The sequence below is a fragment of the Hemicordylus capensis genome, chromosome 5 (genome assembly GCF_027244095.1).
Source record: "Hemicordylus capensis ecotype Gifberg chromosome 5, rHemCap1.1.pri, whole genome shotgun sequence".
NCBI classification, from domain to species: domain Eukaryota; kingdom Metazoa; phylum Chordata; class Lepidosauria; order Squamata; family Cordylidae; genus Hemicordylus; species Hemicordylus capensis.
Window position 1 is genome coordinate 134,524,255 of NC_069661.1, and position 22,582 is coordinate 134,546,836.

The following is a 22,582-nucleotide window of genomic DNA, read 5'->3' on the forward strand; positions in this document are numbered from 1 at the left end:
ACTAAACCATTCAAGCTCAAAATCTTTTTGCATATCTTATCTTCTGCTAATCACTCAGTGCCTCAGCTAGAGTGGAGAGAGTCAGGGAAGTCAATTTCAATTGCAATGCTTTCCCAAAGAACAAAACATTCTGTCCGAAACACATTTCGGAAACATTTCGATTTGGAAACAAAAATCTGTTTTTTAATTCTTGATTTTGTTTTGGTTACAAAACCTCCAAAATTGCCATTTTCAGGCACAAAACATTTTGTACCCGAATCGAAATTCACAAGCCTGCCTGTGTGTTGCTGCTCACTGTGACAACCTACTACATTGCTGTAGATTCCTAGGCCACTGAAGCCCTGGACAAGCCCTGCCCTAGGGGAGCATTAATTGGCCTTTTTCCTGCAGCAGGAAGTATAAGAGGCTTCCTGGCTGAGGCCTGATACTTGCCTCTGTATTGAGGTTCTCCTGATCTGGTGCAGTTCATATCTCTCCTGTCTGATTGGTTCGACCCTTGGCTTGTTTTCAGACTCCTGATTGTCTCCCTGATCCTTTGGCTGCTGACTGCTTACCTGGCTTGATCCTCAGCTTGTTTGTGACTGTAAAAATACATACAATTGTAAACTCAGCACACATACACACCTGCCATTCCATATTTTGTAGCACTCAATATTATGAAATCAGGCCAATTATATATTCAGTTTTCCCACACATTCTCTCCATATCATTGATGACTTTGATGGCAGAGCATTGGGAAATTCACTATATGATGGCTCTGTTCAACTACTGCCTCTGCCAAATGTAACAATGTTATTTCACATACTGTAAAAGCTCTTGGAATTTTCTGGATAATATGTGTGCTGTTATTATTGTGAACAGTCTCATTTCTTATCCCTGACCAAATTCTTGGAACTCCCATATGAAATACCTCTGGGCTATGAAAGGTATTCATGAAATACCTTTGTGTTTGATTGTTGTATATGTGCAAGAGCAATATTCATAATGTGGATTAATATTATTCTAATGTGGATTTTATACTCGCATACAAACTAAACTGAAGCAAAAACCACCTTAAGCCTCATTTATCAAAATACCATTGTTCCATGGCTTTAAAGGAAAGGACAAATTCCCCCCTATTTTTCCTCACTAAAGAGTATGGCAGATAGATAGACAGACAGACAGATAGATAGATAGAAACCCAAAGATGTTTGGAATTGTTTAGACTTTTGGTTGCAGCAGACCACCTTAGCTATTTGTTTGCAACAAAGTTGTCCATTTAGAGGCAAGGTATTTTTTTTAGGTGGAGAAACCTGGATACTGTCATACATCCTCAGCTCTTCCATACTAGACTGAATTTTTTGGAGGAGGAAGAACAATTATCTACAGCAACTCATACTTTTGTCTTTGAGGCTACGCTGTGGTAGCAGGAAGTAGATTCTAATTACATAATTTCTTTCTCTTTAGTATGGAACCCAACTGAGAGCTGGAAACCACAAAACTCCAACACACTCGGCACCACTCTTAGAATAAGAGGCTCCTAATGGAATGAGATGCAGCTTCTTTTGCCCTGCTCCATGGTGATTTCCCCAGTTACCAAGATCAAATAAAGTTCACTGTGTATGTATGTGTGTGTGTATACACACACACACACACACACACACACACACACACACACACACATATATATATATATATATATATATATATATATATATATATACTATATACTAGCTCTTGGGATTTTTTTTTTAAGAGAATAAAATTAAATTTTTGAATTGTTTTCATGTTTGGCCATCGACCAAAGAGAGGTGGTCAAGAGCTCTTTTATTAGAGCTCTTTTTTTATACAGTTAAAGTGCTTTTTCAAGTGCTTTGTTTGCTCCACTGTCCCTTGACAAAACAGATGCTATTAGATGTTTTTGCAAATAAGGGTGGAGGGAGGGCAAAAGTTGCTAGATGTCAGGATCATGTGCAATGGTTATAGCAGATCCCTTTTGATAAGCAAGTGCAAGGAATGCTCTCAAGCCGCAAGTTTCTGTTTTGGACGTTTAGAGGAAAAAATTCCTCTTTTGAGGCTGGTGTAGATACACTGGTGTGTGTATTTATTGGGGGGGGGGGTTAAGAGAGCTCTATATATGAGACATGTGAACTGCCTCTCAATGGTACTACTGGCCATTTGTGGAAAGGCACAATAAATCAGTTAAGCTAGTGTCGCATTTTTAAATGCTTTCAGATGTGGGAGGAGCAGGGAGGAGTGGAAAATTGGCCTGGTCACAAGGTCTGTTATTTTGAGAAACATTTCACATAATATTGATTGTGGATGTGCTGGATAGGACAATCTGGCTACATACTGTTAAAAAAAAGTACAGGACATCTCAATCTCCATATGCTCATCACACCCACTCATATTGCCTATACATGAATATTAAGGGTTCTTTTAGAGGTTAGTGTGGATTTGTTTACCTCATACAGCAGCAACTGCTGCATCTGAGGAGAAGCGAATTTCTGTTCTATAATCATTGGAGAAGATATGCATTAAAGATTATCAAACACCACCTTGCTGCACTTGAGCTGCAGTACCCCAGAATATCACAATATCATACATGTGATAACTTTTCATAATTTAAATTCCACCCATTGCTTTGATAATTTGTCTTCTTACGATTGCTTCTTTTCCCCCTTCAAATTTTCCTTGTACTGCTATACCCATTGATGTACATCTACTTTTGGTTTAAGTCTATTGGCATCAGTGGTCATAACAGCCCCTTTTTCTCATGGTCCTTGCACTTAAGAATTTCATTGTGGTCATTTTAGTTACACATTTTATAAGGCTGGTTCACACATGCATATTTGTCATTTGATGAGCATGAGAAAGGTCTAACACCGCAGGTAGAAATTGCATTTCTTCCAACATGGCCTCTGACAAAATATGTTACAGTGGACTCTGTGCATCTTCAGCTGGACATTATCAAGTGTTGGGAAAGCAAGTGATGTGTGTACATAAATGGATCAGCCCATTGTTTCTTTGTCTTCAAGAAGAAATCATGTGTTAGGATAACATCAGTGAAGAACTGTATTTGAAGATTTGGGGTTCTTTTTGTTGGAGGTAGTAAAGACATTTCTGCTGGTTTTCAACTCTCCTTACATCACCTTTGAATGGAAAGGTGAGTAGTACTGAAATGTTAGGCCACCTTAAGTGGCACAGCGGGGAAATGCTTGACTAACAAGCAGAAGGTTGCCGGTTTGAATCACTGCTGGTACTCTATTGGGCAACAATGATATAGGAAGATGCTGAAAGGCATCATCCCATACTGCACAGGAGGAGGCAATGGTAAACCCCTCCTGTATTCTACCAAAGAAAACTACAGGGTTCTGTGGGCACCAGGAGTTGAAATTGACGTGACAGCACACTTTACTTTACTTTTTCCTTTGCTGAAGATATCTTGGACTTCTTGATGCTTCAATTGATGGCAGTACTTCTTAATAGCTAGAGTATCTATCTTTCCTTATGAAAAATCCCTTGGTCTTCTAAAAGAAAAGGCATAAATGAACTCCATACTTCCTATTAAAAATACATTGTATGTAATAATACCACCACACTATCAAATGTTACTACAACTAGTAAATATGGCTTCTAAACAAAACACAACTCTCAAAATATCTCCCAGCACAAAAACCTAGTTCATCGTGCCCCAAAGCCTCAAAAGAAAGTGAGCTGGTCTCTGCAGAGAAATCCAATTCATAACAGATGTGGGCTAACACCCACTCTAGCTTACTACTATAGTCACTAGGACCGGGGAGACCCGAGTTAAAATCCCCATTCAGCCATGATACTTGCTGGGTGACCCTGGGCCAGTCACTTCTCTCTCAGCCTAACCTACTTCACAGGGTTGTTGTGAGGAGAAACTTAAGTATGTAGTACACCACTCTGGGCTCCTTGGAGGAAGAGCAGGATATTAAATGTAATAAGAAATAAATAAATAAATAAATATAGATGAGAAGTTTCAGTTTTCATCCCTACAAATTTAATAGGCCCATTCACACATTATGTTCAACTCTTGTACAACGAGTGTACAGTGTACACAGATACAGATTTGTACATAGGAACGTTATTCAGACGTTATGTTGAACACAGGTACAGCACTACTCTTTCTATCTGTACCATGCAATTGAAAGTCCTGTATCCAGGTTTACTTTTAAAACAAACACAGGTAATGTCATTCACACAAACACATGTGCAAGTTTACAGACATCTGCACACTCATACAGCATAATGTCTGAATCGAGCTAATGTCAAGTATGTATCTGAAGTTAGGTGGGTTAGAAGGAGCCAACCAATATGCATGTGAAGCTTGAACTCTGAAACCGTAACGTATTCTGAGTTTTGTAAGATATAAGGCTAACAAACAGATTTCACCATGGAAAGACAGACATCACAAAATGGATTTGTTTTGATCTTAGTACCATCAGGGCCGCTACTAACCACCCATTAAAGTTTGCTGAGTGCTTGCTTAGGTCACAAAGCTGGCAAGGGCAGCGGCAGCCTTGGTCATGTGACACCGAGGGTAGCTGCTCTCCACCTCCTCCCCACGACTGCTAGGGGTAGGCAGGCAGGCAATGGAGAACACCCACCTGCTTGCCCACCCTCGCTGTCACCAAAGTGGTGGGTGGAGGCGGCGGTGAGGAAGGTGGGTGACTGGGTGGGTGTTTCCCATCACTGCCACTACAAAGCAGTGGGTAGTGGCAGCAAGGAGGGTGGGTGTGCCTGCCTGCTGTGGCCAGGAGGGCACCTGGGTGGGCAAAGGGGGTGGTAGAGGGCACCCAGACAAGCAAAGGGGCAGCAGGGGCACTCAGGCAGGCTTTGCCTGGGGTGCCCCTGAGCTTTGGGCCATTCCTGAGTACCATTTTGAATCAGTATGAGTAACAACAGTATCATTGTGCAACAGTATGCATGGCGTTGCTGACCACACTAATGATGCCCACATATGCACAACCATGTGTGTGCCAGAGCTGAACACAGGAAGCTGCATGAAGCAGCGGAGAGTAGGTAAAGGTCTGCTCTCCTTTAAAATAATAATAATAATAAAAATCCTGCTCCCCTTCCTGCAGAGCCAAACTGCTTATCTCCCTGCAGACCCCCCTGAACACATTTGACACTGAACCAGTGCACAAACCTCAGTTCGTGCACAGCCAATGTAATCCTGCGCAACTCTCCAAAAGTCCACAAAAGCCTGTAAGCAGAAGTCTGATTTGAAATCACATTCTCGATTTTGTTGACTCCTTACTGCTGAGGACTATAGACCTTTAGATTCCATGGTAGCAAAAGTTTAGCCTGAGGGGGGAAATGTGGTTTTTTTTTAAAAAAAGTGTGGCTTTGTATTCATTTATTTATTTCATTTATATCCTGCCTTTCCTCCATCATGGAATTCAAGGCAGCATACATGGGGTACCCAGAAGACCACCTAACCTGTATGACCTGCTTAGGTTCAGCAAAGTGGAGGAATCATGTCCTTTCAGATAATGCCCTGGAATTTTTAGTCACTATTATTTATAACTAGCTGGAAATAAATAAGACACTGCCAGATTTCCATTATGTTAAGGATATCTCTTAGTCTGGGCTGCTTTCCCCATTTATTTGGCTATCAGTCATTTTCACATGTTGAACGAGTCTCAAGCAATTCTATCTATCTATCTATCTATCTATCTATCTATCTATCTATCTATCTATTTATTGTATTGTATTTTAGAATTTATATACCACCTTTCATTAAAACAATCTCAAGGTGGTTTACACAGAATTTAAAAACAATATTATTTAAAGGCCACAATTAAAATATTAAGCTAAAATATAAAAACAAATCTGATTAAAAAGATTTAAAATACAAGCATAAAAACAAGCAATGTATAGGGTTTATTTCACATTTCCCCACTTTTTGAGAAATACTTGCACAATTTTGCGTACAGAACACAAACATCTCATGTTACCTTAGGTATGTGGTGAAAAGATGTGTGGCTGCCCGTTTACCTACCACACAAAATGTCAGATGTATAGGTGTGAAGTGGCTTTGATTTCTTTCTGTTTTTCTATTCTGAGAGTATTGCAGAAGTAATAGTGATTCATTTGGAGGATGTTACACAGGCATGGGAGTAATATCAATACGATGCCATTCTGTCATTCTATGATGCTCTTTCATGTGAGCATTCTATTATGTTATTTCACCTCACCCCCACCCCCACCCCATAATCTTCTGTGGCTTTTCAAAGCTTTCACTTTTTTACAATTCATGCTAGAAGGGAACAACGAATCCTTGGGGAAATGGCTATGTTATGAGGAGCAAAAGCTGAAAAGCAGACATGAAGTTGCAAAACAAACATTGAGTCTCTTCCCTCCCCTCATCTTTGTAATGTTGAAGAAAATATGCTTTGAATCTTTACAGATTAAGGGAGAAGATGGTATCATAACTTCAACTTCAATCATGCTCAGTTCAGCTGGAATATTTGAGAAGAGCAAAAGGGAGAGGGAAGGGTTCAGACTGGTTGCTGAAGCGAAGGAGAGCAAAGATTAACTGTTCAGTGTTCTCTGTTCTTGTTGTCTTCAGCCCTGGGGACAGCTATGGGCCAGTCAGAGCTGACTGGTGATCTCTTACCCTGCCTCTGAGAAGGAGAAATGTCTTGAGAATACAGGGCAGCCAAGGCCATCAATGGTTTAAATCATGTCTTTAAGGTAAATTTTGCTTCTCCTTTTTGCTTCATTTTACTAGCAGAATTGCTAGGTCTCAGTGCTCATGTTCAAGTGGTCACCACCCTCCAATCTTGAACCTCATAAGAATGAGGGGCTGCTGAATTCTTTCTGAGGGTCCAGGACTCAGCAGTTGTGTGACTGGCAGACATTCAACAGGTGCGACTTTGAATAGCATATGAAGGTGTGTTGATGAAACTGCCCCGAGAGTGTTTGGTCGGCACCCCCAGTCCACGCAAATGTGGGGATTTTAGCTCAGGAGAGGACACAGTTCCAATCAGCTTTTATTTGTGCAAGAAAGACTCAAGAAAATTAGCATGAGAGAGAGGTTTTAATTAAGAAAAAGGCATTTATTGAAAGAAACAGAATTTACTAGGTGGTCCTAATGCAATTGTAAGGCATTACAAGACTATTGTAAGGCACATTTAGCTTAAAATTCCAAATTATGTGTAAATTCCCAGGTGGGTGTTATCTCTCTTTGCAAGAGGAAGAGGGGAGTTTAGATTTCATTCCAAGGCTGAAATGATCTTGAATGCCAGACGCTTGCAGTAGCGAGTTCTGGAGTCTGCTTAGCCAGGGCCTCCTCACAGAAAGAGGGAGTGTGGATCTAATCCCCTTTCCAATTTGTGGGGCTTGCAGCCAAATCTAGGGGCGACAAGTCAACTAAGCAGCTTGTCCCACTGTATAACATAGACTGGGAGCTCACATTGCGGTGTAGCTCCTAAGCATAGCAAAAGTGCAATCTCTGAGCCTGAACATGCAGTTGCAACCAAGAAGGCTTCTGGGAGTGGGCATAATAAGCTCAGCTGGTAACAGGTGCAAGATAGCATGGGGACATGAGACGTGATGATCAGTCTGAAATATTGTACTGGCTACTGCCTCTGATAATACAACCCAAGACTGCTTTATCCTTTTTAGCAGCTGCATCATACTGTTTGCTAATGTTCAGCTTATGATCCACTAAGTCACCTAGGTCCCTTACACAGGTTCTGCTACCAAGCCAGTCTCCCTCATCCTATATTTGTACATTCGATTTTTCTTATCTAAATGCAGGACTTTACATTTATCTGAATTGAATTACATCTTGTAGGTTTTTGGCCACTGGAGCTATTCACACGACCTAGCGGGCAGGCAGCGCAGAGGCTGCATGAACCCAACCTTCCCCCCAGATGATCAGTAAAAGTGCCCTGGAAGTGTGGACTATGTCTCCAGATGACTGAGTTGTAGAGGGCCAGGACAATGCATTCCAGCCTCCAGGAATCCCACCATGCACCAAGCGTGGTGCATTGGGGGATTCCCCAAGAGATGGGTGCTCTAGGTACTCATCTCTGTGTCTCAGGCTGCGTGCAGCCGAGGAGACACACAATCCTGGAGCCCGGGTTAAAGGCGTGCTCACTCCCTTAATCCCTTCTTAAAGCCGTGTTAAACAGCTGGGCTTGGCAGCGCTGCCACACCAGGATCGGACCCAATCCCAGTTCTAAGCCAGTTCTAATGTGGCTAAGCCAGACTGGGCTTGCCTAGCCTGAGTTAGGCTGTGCATGAGAACATCTCACTGCTTTCTTGTAGCAAATGTCCGCTTTATGAGTTAATGTGAAATTTTAGGCATGGAAGGGTTTTGATCAAGTTGCACACATACCTCTTTTAATGGGGAATATCTATCTATCTATCTATCTATCTATCTATCTATCTATCTATCTATCTATCTATCTATCTATCTATAGTTCTGGTGTGTGTGTATGTGTGTTTTGTTCTGTTCTCACTCACCAAAAAGTGATTATAACTCACCTGGTATTGGCATGGTGTTTGTTTTTCCCCCTGAAATATGCTCATATGCAGCTGAAATTAAAGCTTGAAGTTGTTATGTGGCTGAACCTCTCAAAACAGGCAGCAGCTAGGTTGGCTATGCTGCAACATCACACATGTGGTCTTCCTTTAAGGCCTGGTTAGTGAGTATAGACAGCGAAGTTGCTTTTAATAATCGGACCAAAAGCAACCATGGTTTTTGGAAATCCAGTAAGTACAAGTAGTGTATAGTACCACAGTGCAAAAGCAAAACAAAACATACACCAAAAAAAATTGTGCATGTTCTTACAGTAAAGAAGCAACAGAAAGCTTGAGTAGATGTGGTTAGAAGGGAGAAGCTGTTCAGCAAGAAATCCATCTTGCTTGTGTGTTAGGGTCATTTCAGTGTTAGTACAGATAACATTTATTGTCCTCCAATATTGTATTTGTATGCATATTTATTTGATGTTTCTCCCCCCACTTTTTTTTAAAGGGAGATAGTGCAAGAACAGTGCAATGGTGGTTTATTAGAAAGATAGATCCCGATGCATTTGGAGGTGATATACCTTTTCTGGTGATAAACCAGAAAAATTTGGAAAGAAAACATTTTCCCTTCATTTTTTCCAAAGGACTTTTTTGATTTTTTCATTATTGGATTATTGGATTTTTTTCATTATTGGATTGGATTATATGGAATTATTCATAATTCTATAATTTTCATTACAGAATTATACATAAAATATTTAAGAAAATGTGTTCAAAAATAGACACATCAAACAGTATTCCGACCTTTACTTTCCCAGGCCTCTTGCTTGCTTCACATTCCTGTCTTCTGCAGCATGTGCAAGAAAGTGGATGCTTTCTGTATTTGCTTGGTATTTGCTGGCCTAAGCTCAGAATGCATAATAACTAACTTTCCTTTAGTGTTGATAGTAGGGATGTGCATGGAACTGGCACTTGCTGGTCCCCTCCTGCCCACCTTTCCCCTGCCAGTGCTGTGTATTCAAATGGTCCTGCGGGGCAACAGCGTATCTGCCTGCCATCCTATTGCTTCCTTGAACCAGAAGTGACCAGAAGTTCCCAGTGCGTGTACGCACATCCCATTGGGAATAATGGGAGGCTCATCATTGCAGTGATGACACAATAGTTAGTAGTGACAGAGCCTCTGCAAATGTGATAGAAGTGAGGATGTGGTTTGGGGACGCATGGGATGAATGTGCTCATCCCACCCTTCAATTTGTAGAGTGCTGCATTTAATTAAGCCAGTATTTTTTCTGTTTTCAGCATTAATTTTTTTGTCTGCTTTTTAAAAGCAGTTTTTGACAGTTTATAAGATTATTTTCTAAAAATTCCCATTTCAAAAAACACGCACGGAGGGGGGTGGGTTTCATCACATCAGAATTTCCGGAAATTTTCCATCTCTAGATATACCTGTTCTTCAGTGGAAGAACTTCATAAAACAGGATGCACATCCTGGTTTTTTTTTTGGGGGGGGGTGGTTTTTTCAAGGGAGCAGCTACGGAGAAGGAAGGCGTGAACAGAGCCTGTTTTCTGCTCTTATTGTGTACCAAGCTGTGCAGGCTTGCTGGGTCAGAAGCCATTCAGGCCCAAAGGTTGTACAGTATAGAAGGAGCACAATAGGAAAATCATTCACCCCGAAAAAGGAACTGTAATTTCAGTTTTGTTATCATGTTTATTAGACAAATGTCAATGTATGTTTTCATTTATACCTGGGAAGAATCTTTCTGGGGTGTTTTTTTGTTTTTGCTTTTATATGTGAATAAGCTTGCTGGCAGTGATATATTCTGTATATATTTTCCAGAGAAATATGTTGATGTGCTTCAAGCTGGGAGAGGTAAGATTACAGTCCAAGGAGAGCAGCTTCTTCTGATGAATTTTTAGGGAAATAATTCAGCAATGGCAGTTTGTCTAATTACATGAAAAGAACCAACACAATGGTACAGAAAGACTGCAGACGGAAATTGGATGCAAGCAATACCTTTGGGACAGAGAACCACTTATGAAAGAAGACAAAGATAACTGAGAAAGAAGACAAATACTGCAGTGGAAAAAGAAGTTGTTTCAGTGGCAATTCAAACTGAGGGTGGATATAACCAAACTGAGGGTGGATGTGTATAAGAATGTTTGGGAACATTTATTTGCCTCCCCCATCCATTAAATTACCATCTGAGCCTACTTTTAAATGTCAAAATAATGAATACAACTTTTTCCAAAGTTCTCTAGTGAAGATTGTCACAACAGGCTAGCCGCGAATCAACTTAGATTTTTATTTCCCCCCCCCCTCACATGTGTACCTTCAGGAAAGGATATCAATTATTTTAGATTATGAACTCTTACCATATTCATCCATGTCAAAATGCCAGACTTCAATTTCATCTTCCTGAGCACACCAAAGTGGCCTCTATTGTCTGGGAAACAAGAGAGAGACTAAAAAAAAAATTCCATCTTGATTCTTACTTTTAAAAAATTCAAATGTAAATAAAGCAATAAAATAGTTGCCTTCTATTGGCTGAGCCAGAGTCCAATTACTCATTAACTAATCATAATTACCTCTCCCTCAATAATGATTATATCCTTGCAGAGCAGGGCAGAAGGGATTTTCTTACTAAGGTTTATGGGAAATGTCAGTTACTGTGCACATTAAAATAGCTTGAGGTTTGGGGTTTGTTTTTAAAATGGAAGGGGATAATTTGTGAAGGCATGACATTTTTATGTCATCCCTAAAGAATTCCATTAGATATCACAACTTTTATGTACAGCAAAGCATTTGCCAGTTGAAAAATCAATACCAGAAAAGCACCTTTATATTTGTTCAGTTATTGTCACTGCTGGTATTGTCTTTTCAAAACAAAGTATTTTACTTTTCAGCTCTCTTATGCTGAAAACTCCTTATAGTTTCCCTGCAGCAATATAACAACAGAAGAGGGATGCAGAAACAGCAATTTCCTAACCCTTTCCAAATCCCACCTCTGTTTTTCTTAACTCCATGCCTCTTTTTCACCATGTTTTCTATGCCTTTTTGCTTGCCCTGCCTCTTTAACATCTTGGCAACTCAACCAATCACTGGCAGAAGTTTCTTAAATCTCTTACAGCACTTAGGTGCCAGATATTGGACCTAGAACTTTACCCATGTGCTCAGCTGCTGAGCTGGAGTCCCATCCTAGAAGGACCTGTTCCAGGAAGAAGAGGGTTCAGGGCTCCTCCTAGGGTATATAACTTGGGGTCATGCAGGCATTCCTAGGAGCAGCGAATCTATTGTTGCTCTTTTTGTGTAGCAGCTCTGATAAGAGCAACGTTACTATATATACTCCTGCACTACTTAAGGGTGCCACTTCTCTCCTGAATGAGTTTGCAAATCCTTAGTACAGCCTTTGCAATGGGATGTTTTCCTTACACAGCAGTATATGTAGCATTCTGATGAAATTGACAACTTTAATATTATTGGGTTATTTCAGCCTCAGAGCTTCCTGCTTTTTAGAAGGGTATTGCTTAGTTCTGTTCCAGTAAAGGTCTGAGAACAAAGAGTGCATAAATACTTTAGGAACCAATATCTGGGCAAGAGCAGGATGGAATTTTCTGGCCTGGTTTGCATCTCTACTCTGCTATCCAGTTTTAATTGGGTATGAAGATGACATATTTCTTGTTCCATCATATCAGGAATCACATATGCCTGGGAAAACAGTCCAAAGGAAGATAGGTTTATATATTTTTAACAGTTGTACAAAATAAGGAAAATCTGTCATATAGGTGTCTTTGAGATGGGTTCCACTTCCTAAAATTCCCTCTTCTATGTAAGAAGTATGAGCATCCTGTCCTCCTTTGCATGTGGTGAGTACTACAGATCTCTGGTGTAAGATTCTTCCTGTAATCAGAGCAGGAATTTAGCATTGTAAAATGCAATTACAAATGCAGGCATGTCAATACGATTGAAGTGAGGGGGGAGTCGGAAAAACATTCTCTCTGAGCATTCAGTTTAACATACAGTAACACCCAAACCGGTTGACCAGTCTGTTTGAATAATTAGGTGGCATGTGCTATCACCTGTCCAATTTTGGTGCAGATCTATTGAGAAATAGATATAGTAAAGTACTCTGAAAACCTATCTTGAATAAACTCGTTTAGTTTGTGATCTTTTGCCCTAAAGGTGCTAGCTTAATTCTGTATATAACAAAATAAAATATAGGTCCATGGATAAATAAATGCTTGTTATGCTTTTTTGAAAGAAAAATATTGGTTGTATTACATTTAATACAACATAGTGCTGCACATGTTCAGTGAGCTAATTTAGGTGAAGTCCTAAATTTAGGTGAAGTCCTAAAGTGCTGGGTAAATTGTACATATTACAGAGGCAAAAAAATTAATGCCCCTCCCCTACTCTACACTGACAATATGTGTATACTGATTTTACTTTTCAAAAATCAAGGAAATGTAAATATCAAAAAACCTTTCGTTTGAGATGAGAGTTATGATTTTTACAATAATCACTGTAAGCATGGAAACTGCAAGTTAAAGTCATCTTAACTTCCACAACATGGAAGCAGCAACATCTTTGTACAGTCTTGCATATTATATCAGCTTTAAAGGTGAGATTCCATGTACGAACATTTTGCCACGATGTTTCAATTCAACACTGGGTTCAGAACAAATGTTCCCAGATATAAATTCTGAACAGAACACCTGCTGCAGATGTACCTGATGAATTCCTGCATTTTGAGGGGAAGCACTGAAAAGGCAGAGCACTTCTTCAAAATACCGGCCACTATAGTAAATATACAGGCACAAATTCAATAGGTACAACAGTGTCATCTATCACTCCCATGAACTCTTCTCATTCAGAGCCATATAAGTGCTTTTTTGCCCTTCAAGCTTTAATGAAGGAAAGGGAGGAATGGTCACCAGCTCTTTGTGAGTATTTAATTGTGTTTCAATTTGTGTACTAGGCTCCCTATTTGATATAGATGTCATCAAATTAGCTAGCTACAGCAGCTCTTGTTACTCAGTATTCCCTCCTTGTCATCAATTTTTAGTCAGAAAAGCCATCTCCATTTACTTTGTCTTGATTTAATCAAATACAGTGTGTGTAATAGTGTATAAAGTAGAAGTGAGGCCTGCATAGAGGAGGCACTGATAGAACGGAATGTTGAGGAATGTGACAGCTGGAGACGCCGTTGAGAAAAGGGACACAGAGTTCAGGGTACACATGAGGAAACCTTTCTGAGAGGGAGAAGCAATGAAATAATTTCTGAAGCGCAATTATTTGGAGTCCATTTGGAGGAGCAGTCAACTTAATATTTGATTCAGAAGGGATTTGCACACTGTGCTCAAGAACTGGATGTCTGCTGGGACTGTCATTTTCTGGATTACAAATACCTGGGTTCAGTAGCATAAATTAGAAGGTGCTTACCTCGGCTGCGGGGGGTTGGCTCCACCACTCACCTGGCTGTCATGGGGTCAATCCTCATGACAGATGGGAGTGCTGGGCGGGACACTGCAGCTTGGAGCAGCTTACAGGTGCTGCCAAAGCAGAGGTAAAGGTGAAGTGTACTGTCGAGTTGGTGTCGACTCCTGGCAGCCACAGAGACCTGTGGTTGTCTTTGGTAGAATACAGGAGGGGTTTACCATTGCCATTTCCCACACATGAGGTGATGATGATGTATTTCAGCATCTTCCTATATCGCTGCTGCCCGATATAGGTGCTTCCCATAGTCTGGGAAACATACCAGTGGGGATTCGAACCGGCAACCTCCTGCTTGCTAGTCAAGTCATTTCCTGCTGCACCATTAGGTGGCTCAGAGCAGAGGTAAGCACCTTCTAATTTATGCTTAGAGGTGCCTCTCACAATCCCACCCCGACTACTGCCTGAGTTCCCCCCATCCTGTGACAAGGAGGTGGACAGCAGCTTACCTGTAATTCTTATTTTATCTATATTCCAACTTGGCAAACCTTGACTTAATATACATTTTAAAACTAAATATATTTTATTTGAATTATATATAGCTATCTACACATTATAATTTATATTTATTAATGAAACAGACTATAGATTTTTTTACCCTTTACTATTCACAAATGTGGTTGTTTTTCCCCAGGTTATAAAAGGTGTTTCTTGAGTGCTTGAGTGGAATCAGATCCCGCTCTCTGCAATGTATCCAACTCTTGATACAATTTTGGTTGAGATGTGAACAATTGGTGATAACTTCCCAAGACTGAAAGTGCTTCTAGAATCTAGTGCAGCTTATCTGAGGTCCATAGCTAGATGTTGTGAGAATTCAGAGCTATTGTATTCTACTGCACTTTCTAGGGTGTGCATAAAACCAGTTTGCCCAGTTCGGTTTGAGTCTGAAGCTAACAAACTGGACTGGGAATGTTCAGTTTTGGCACCCCAAACTAGAACCCTAGCTTGGCTCGAATTCGGGCCTCTTCAGGACTAAAGTGTTGTTGTTTTTTTAAATTTAAAACTTACCACCAGGATTGGTGGCATCCAAGGGGTACTGCTGTGGCTGGCTGGGGGGGGAGGGGATGTCCTCTGGCAGTTCCCCACGCTGGCCTCCCCCTGGTCTTTGGGCCAGTTTGTTTTTGGGCCAGTTCAGTCCTCTCCGTGGTCCCAGTGACCGTTTTGGAGGCCGCTGCACATGCACCCTGGCCATCTGTGTGCCCTCACACCCCTAGCACTTTCTATTCGTGTTATGCTCTGATCAGTACATCAGTCAGGATTCGGGAATACATCAGGTGCACCTATAGCAAGGTCTTGTGTATGTTGCACCATCTGAAGCATTACTATAGTATAAACCTAGAATGAAAATTTTAAGCATCATACCTCACATCTTAAACAAAAGGGTTTTTTAAAATGTGTTAACTTTATTGTTTTTCAGAAGTGTAAAAACTACATCACATACTCTGAATTAGGACAGATCTGCACAACTGTGTCCCACGAAGCACAAATGCAGCCTCCAAACCATGTACTTCATAAGCTTTCCTGTGTCTTTAGATCAAGCAAGACAATAAAATAGAAGGTTTATAAAATCCCCAATGAGTCCCCATTGGTGGGATGCTGGATGACAAAGTCTAATAGTGTAGCTACTACTATAAATACATTTCTGTTACATTTACACAGATAAGATTGCTTTTTAGTTTAATTTGATTTAATTGCTGTATACCCTTCTGTTTCCATTGGCTCAGAGCACCTTACAGCATTTCCCCCCTAAATGTTAATACTCTTGTCAGTTAAGGTTTATTTACCACAAATTCATGCCACTCATAAGAAAAGACCTCCCCAGACTTGTGGGATGTGGGGAAGGCAAGCTCAGAGCCAGAAGGGCAATAGATTCTTGGAAACCATTTGCTGTTGGGGCCACAAACACACCTGGCTCCAGTAGAAATGGGGGTGCAGGAAAAGGCCCTCTTTGCCCTAAAGAAAGGCCTGGTGGATGCAGCTTCAAGGGAAGTTGAATCATTTTTACTGACTGGTTTTCCAATTCCTTAGAATGTGCAGTTTCCTCTGGGGAGCTCCACAGAAGCAGCCATGAATAGAACCAGCCAGGTTACAGAAAAGAAAAATAAGCTCAAGGCAAAAGCTGCGAATGTAACAGTGAGATAAAGTTGCAATGCATCCTGGCATGTAATGACTCCTGTACAGTTCTGTGCCCATAAGACATGGGACTGCTCTTACATTGGTGGCATAACCCACCTCATAACACTGTGCTTATGCTCCATCTGGAACAGCTAGAATGTTCTGAATATTTCCTTTGACCCTGTCAGGAAAAAGATCCCAATTCTGCTATGTTTGCCAGTAACTAGTGCCTCAGCACCTAGTGACAATCTTAGCCACTGAATACAGCAACCAGGCTACAGAATGTGTTCACCAGAGGGATAGTTATCCCTATGCCAAATTTCCTCTGCTCCCAGTCAAATTGTTTAATAGTGCTAGTCAGGATTTTTATGTAGCGAGGTTCCTTACTCCGCACCCACATCAGTGTGAGCTGCTGATGTGAGAATGTATGGTTAAGATGATGCATGCTTGAAAGCATGCAGGCAACTCCTCCTCAAAGCTCCTCAAAGTTGAGTAAGATAGGAATTCTGCACCACATGACTCATAAGAAATTATGCATTGTATCACATTCAGTAAATAATGGAATAATTATGCAAAAAAGAGGAAATTGCACATTTTCTCATTTGCATAATTTAGCACAGGTCTCAGAGTGCAGCTTTTGTCATGCAATTTTTGAGTCCTTCAGCACAGAATTGTATTACGCAGCGCTGAAAATAAAGGCAAATCAAACTACAAAGAGAGAGCTACATCATGCAATACTACATTTTAATTTAATTAACATTTGACAAATATTCACAACAAATTCACATTGAACCAAGTTCTGTATATAATCATTTGATTTTTCTTACAAATTAATGATTTAGAATTGTATGGATTTTTTTTTAAAAAGTACTTTCATCGTGTGGTTGAAATTGTCACAGATCTTTTTTAAAAGTGTGTGTTTATGAAAGATTTGTATTAGATAATGGTTTTTGTGACTCACTGTCTTTTGTAAAGGGGTTATTTCCCTTTGGGAATTGTGTGTTTCTAATGAGCAGTTTTATGCTTCTAGTTTGTGTGTTGTTGTTTTTTAAATATGAATGGAATTAGATTATATTGATACTAAGTGGTTGAGATTTTCATATTGCCTAAATTATTTGCATATGTTGATAAAATCCATATTGTGCCAATGGTCAATAATAATAAAACAAAATAGCTGAATTATTGAGATTAATGATTAATGGTCATGACTGAGATTAACTAACTAGGCCTTAATTTAATGTTGTATTTCAAAAGTGGATTATCATCCTGCATCATTTGCTATTTGTAATGTTTCAGACCAACCATTAATAACAATATCAAAAGCATTAATAACAACATCAAAAAGATGTTTACTGTAACAGGAGTCAAAATCCAACTTTTAAATGGTTTTTGCAGTACTTTCTAGTACATGGTTTCAGTGTTCCAGTGATGTATTCTCATGGTTGTGAAACTGTATATCAGTATGGGGCTTAACATGATTTAATTTCAAGTACAATGACAATGGCATGTAGATATAAATCCTGTTAACAGACAGTGTTTAAATTTCCAAACTTACCTATTCCAAAGTCATCCATCTTTGTTGAAGCACCAGAAACAATTACGGTCTCATTCTTGGGTGCCTGCCCTGAAGTCCCTTCTTTCATAGATTCCTGTATCTGTCAAATGAAATGGTAATTCTTTTGAAATGGTGTCAACTCTGAAAACATTTTTTTTAATGGTTGGCAAGGTAACCAAAAGTAATACAGCCATTAGGTTTCCTAGTTCAGCCATGCATGCCATAAATCATGTACTTCTAGTGCCTCATTTAGCAGAGTGAATTTTGAACAGTTGTGGATGAATGTGAGTACATCAATGTATATTTCTGTGCACACAATCTGTGAGAAGTTGCCCAATTTACTTGACAATCTGAATAATATAATTCCATTCCATCAATTCTCCTGCATTGCTGAGCATAGCAAGAAAACAGATTGGGAAGCATATTGGTCATATCCATATCTTCTTAAAAATCTAGAAAAAGCTGAAAGTAGAAGAAACATAAAAGTCAGCAGAGAAATTTATCTGCAATATTTACAAACTTCCAAATGCTGACAACTGTTATAAGGCAACTGTAGTATTCTCTGGCAAATATCAGTTGCCTCAACATTGCTTCTTACAAAATTCCACATACAAAAGTTACACACAAAAACAGCTCATTATCAGTCAATGGTGTGGAGGCAAATGTCCCAAACCTAACATTATGAGAAAATGGGTTATGCAACTCATTGCACCGTTCATGTAACTACCTCCAGTACTGGACACATTTGTCAAAATCATCACATGTAAATGCTCTATTGGTAGCACATTAAAGCACATGATTGTAGGGGAGGGGAACTACAATGCACTATAGCATTTAGCACAATCAACCTGAATTTGGCACAATACAATTGAGGCGAGTAAATGAGTAAACCAACTTCTCATCATATTTGTCTCCAAAATTACTCTTTTCATGAAAGTGATACCTGACTATAGAGTCTTCTGATCAGTGACTGTAATAAAGATTATGATGATGACTATAGGTGCCTTCTGATCTTTTTGTGTGTGAGAAAGTTAGATATTAAAACACTGAGGAGTTTCCTGTACTTCTGGGGTTTTCTGCTGAGAAGGCCCTGGAGTCACCGGAGAAGGGAGGGGTCCACCTCCTCCTCGTCATCATCCTATACTGGCTCAGGTTTCCATTCCTGAAACGTTATGGTGGGCCGAGTTCATGCTCCTTCCCTCAATAATGAAATGTTTGACTGCTTACGTTAGCACTAGGACACAGCACTATGCTGCGGCATAGACTCGCCCCTCACTACTGGCCACTTCTCTCCATATCAATGTCACACCCTGGGACTACAGGTTTTCCCCCCTAATTCAACAAGTGGAAATCATGATATATGATGGAAATTGATACGAATGCCTTAATTTTTCAGTTGAGAATTCAGGCAGTGTTCCAAGTTCCCTCCCTGGCAGCATCTCCAAGATAGGGCTGAGAGAGACTCCTGCCTGCAGCCTTGGAGCAGCTGCTAACTACCAGCCTGTATAGACAATACTACTGAGCTAGATGGACCTATGTGGTCTGACTCAGTATAAGGCAGCTTCCTATGTTCCTCCATAGCAGAATGCTAAAGTCAAGTGGAATCTCTATTCACACACACCAGTGATTCAACATGACTTTACCATGTCTGGTTGCTAAGGAGCAGTAGCAGACAGAGGAAGGTTGGCAGTGGCCTGTGTTTGGCCACCACTGCAGCCCCCTGGCCCCACCCCCACACATCTGATATCAGATGCAGGGAGCTGGCTAGCCATGACCCCTATGTCTGATGTCAGCTGCGGGGGTGTGGTCTCCCTCCCAAACTTGGGTCTCCTGGTTTGGGACCGAAATCAGCCCGCTCTGTGTTGGCAATGCGGCCAGAGTGACGCTCCCTGCCTTTTAAAGGCAGGGAGAGCCACTCCTGGCCTCGCTACCAATGCAGTGGGACTGATCTCCCACCCAAACGGGGCTGCATGGCCCCATTTGGGAGGGAAATCAGCCTGCAATGTATTGGGCAGCACCGGCCAGAGTGACTCTCCCTGCCTTTAAAGGCAGGGAGAGCCGTTCCGGCCACGCTGCCAATGCAGCATGGGGAAATCTCCCTCCCAAATGGGGCTGCGCATTTAAAAGGAAGGGAGAGTCGCTCCGGCCTGCACTGCCCAGTGCATTGCGGGCTGATCTCCCTCCCAAATGGGGCCACGTGGCCCCGTTTGGGAGGGAGATCGGCCCCGCTGTGTTGGCAGTGAGGCCAGGAGTGGCTCTCCCTGCCTTTAAAAGGGAGCTGCGCAGGCCAATTTCAGTCCCAAACCAGGACTGGGGAGACCCAAGTTCACATCCTCTTGGTGCTCTTTCCTTCTCCATTGTGGTTCTCAGCCTCTTTTTTTTAAAAGAGAGACAACAATGAACTGCTATTGAGGGATCATTATCCTTTTTGTGTTGAATTTTTGGGTTTTGGGGTGTGTGTTTTTTAATCTTTCAAGTGCAGCCTCTCTCTTTAAAATAATTTTTAAACATTGTATACCAATTACTTTCCAGCTCGGTTTGTACTGTTTTTACTTGACAGTCCTGCAGTTACACATTGCTGCAGAATGTAATCTCATGAGTTTCTGCATCCAATCTTATCATTTTAATGAAGTGTTTATTCATTTTTACATGTATATCCCACTATTCCTCTGAGTCCAGAGTGGTGTACATGGTTATGTTTATCCTCACAACAACCCTGTGAGGTTGTTTGGGCTGAGAGATAAATGAGTGGTCCAGAATTACCTAGTGGGTTTCATGGCTGAGCAGGGATTTGAACTTCAGTCTCTCCACTCATAATTTAACACTGTAAACTTTTGAAGATGTCCATGTATGTGTTTATCATTATTTCACTTTTAAAGTAATGTTTTTGTTCTTGTACTTGTCTCTCTTGTTAACCTGCTACACAATATTACACAAGTCCTTAAAGTTGTTTTGTGACAAAGACATGGGGGTGGGGGAAAGAGATGAAGGCAGTGTGGAAATCATTTCACTTGCTTGACTAAACTGAAGCCATTTTGTTAGCCTGATGCTAGAACTGTATGAGCAGAAATGCTTTGCAAGGAGAAAGGTTGTATGAGCAGAAATGCTTTGCAAGGAGAAAGGTTTCCCAGCCATTCCTGTTGAGGTTGCCAGGCACTGCACCTAGGATCTTCTGCATGCAAAGCAGACAATCCATGTTCTTTTGTTCCAGTCTTAATTGGGATGTTGCTTTTTTAAAGGATCTGTTTGTTTTTCACATGGTGACTTGGATTATATTGCATGGAATCTTGAGCACATGATGTAGAAGATGATGGGTTCAGTGGGTTAGGAAGTAGATAGTAGATAAGTGATATTTGGAGGACATATGCATGCAGCTTTTTTCAGGTTTCCTGGAAATGTTGTGTGTGTTTCTATTTAAGTATCTGTACATTCATTCATTTTTAAAATGGACATGGGTACAAACATAGAAACCAAATATGTGAATATTTCTACTGGCATACGCTGTACAAAGATTGTACATGCAGTGATTAGGGCTCCTGACATCTGAGGATCTGCACATGGGCGCTAACAAGATTGGCCCGTGCTGGGGTGGGGGCAACATAAAAAAATGTTGCACACAGTCTCATTCAGATCTTGTTACGCCACTGAATCTAGTGCAAAGGTTATCCTGTTTTTCATTTCCTGTAGTAAGTTTTGCGGAAATCCAACATGGATGCAACTGATACATGCAGAGGCTATTCACATGATGGTAGAAAACTGGGCTAGCCGCCACGAGCCCGATTTCCTACCATCGTGAGAACCATCGGGCTCTGCTGCAAGCCCAATGGTTCTTAAGCAGGTCACCTGCTTAAGTAGCCCTCCCCTAAGCCCAGATTAACAGAGCAAGCGCTCCGCTAACACGGGCTTCCCAATGCCGCAGCAACTCATGAGTAGACCCCTGACCAGGAGGCTGAAAAGCAGCCTCCCGGCTTGAGGGTCTCTCCAGCATGCCCTGCACACTCACTCATTCGCACAGCCCCCGATCGTCCCAGTCCCTGCCGGCTCTGTAACGGAGCTGGCAGTTGTGTGGACGGCCGCTTCGGTCACCCGGAGCAGACTGCTGCTTGTGTGCGGGGAGAGCGGGCTAAGCCCCCTCTCCCCGCAAACCCTCCCCAGGGTCTTCTCACTAATTCTCACTATAGCTTGTTTGTTTCTTCACCATTCTGAGACAGTCTGATCTGAGGTGTGAGGTGTTTGGATGGTAAACAGTCCTTCCTGGCATTAAGGATGTATGATTAAAAATGCCAGGAAGGACATTTATGGCTTAGTCAGTAAGTAGCATGGCAAGCCCCACCCTCACAGTGCTAAACCAATTGCTGCTGCTGCTCCTGGAGGAGAAGGCTCGTGTGAGGGAGGGGAAGTTTCTGGGTCAGAGACACGGTGGGCAGCGGTGGGCAGATAAGTGATGGCTTGTGGGGTGTTAGGGCCCGCTGGAGGTGCCTGGAGGAAGAAGCAGGAGTAGAATACACAGACAGGAATCGGCCATGGCGGTGGCTGCAAGTACTATGTTTGGTGGGCCAGGCCAGCATGGAGCCTGTAAGGGGCCGGTCAGCCACCACCAATGCTGCTGCTGCTCCTGCAGGCAGGAGGGGGGATCAGGAGCACGAAAGGAGGAGACGCAGGTGCGGGGCTCAGATGAGGGAGGTGAGGGCCTGGGGCAGCCTTGGCAGTGGAGGTGGAGAAGGAAGAGGAGGCGGCCACCATGGCCCTGTATGTGAGTGCATGCACATGTGTACCCCTTAGAGGGACCACTGAACCTAACCCCATTTTTGGGGTTATGTCAAATACTTCAATATCAAGGTTTCCACAAACACTACCCCCATGATATTAGAGGGCCTTCTGGAACTTTCTTGAACTAGTATTGTAATGTATACCAAATGACTTTGCTGGTCAGC

General features: G+C 41.5%; 1 protein-coding gene and 1 long non-coding RNA gene across 3 annotated transcripts in view; one reads left to right on the forward strand and one right to left on the reverse strand.

The window, feature by feature from the left end:
- The window catches only part of SHISAL1 (shisa like 1), a 115,285-nt gene extending 96,640 nt beyond the window's left edge, over window positions 1-18,645 (forward strand). Inside the window, exons 5-6 of one of the 2 annotated variants that reach the window (XM_053254107.1) lie at window positions 6,581-6,705; window positions 10,325-18,645. In XM_053254107.1, coding sequence (XP_053110082.1) covers window positions 6,581-6,620 — 40 coding nt within the window. In that variant the 3' untranslated portion in view covers window positions 6,621-6,705; window positions 10,325-18,645. The remainder of the gene's footprint in view (window positions 1-6,580; window positions 6,706-10,324) is intronic. The other variant, XM_053254106.1, reaches the window with a different exon arrangement.
- LOC128326722 (uncharacterized) lies at window positions 411-17,754 on the reverse strand. The gene is made up of 4 exons (XR_008308219.1): window positions 17,649-17,754; window positions 10,861-10,931; window positions 3,403-3,509; window positions 411-581 (listed from the first exon to the last, which is right to left on the reverse strand). It is a non-coding gene; the product is annotated as an uncharacterized LOC128326722 (long non-coding RNA).
- Window positions 18,646-22,582: the final 3,937 nt, after the last annotated feature.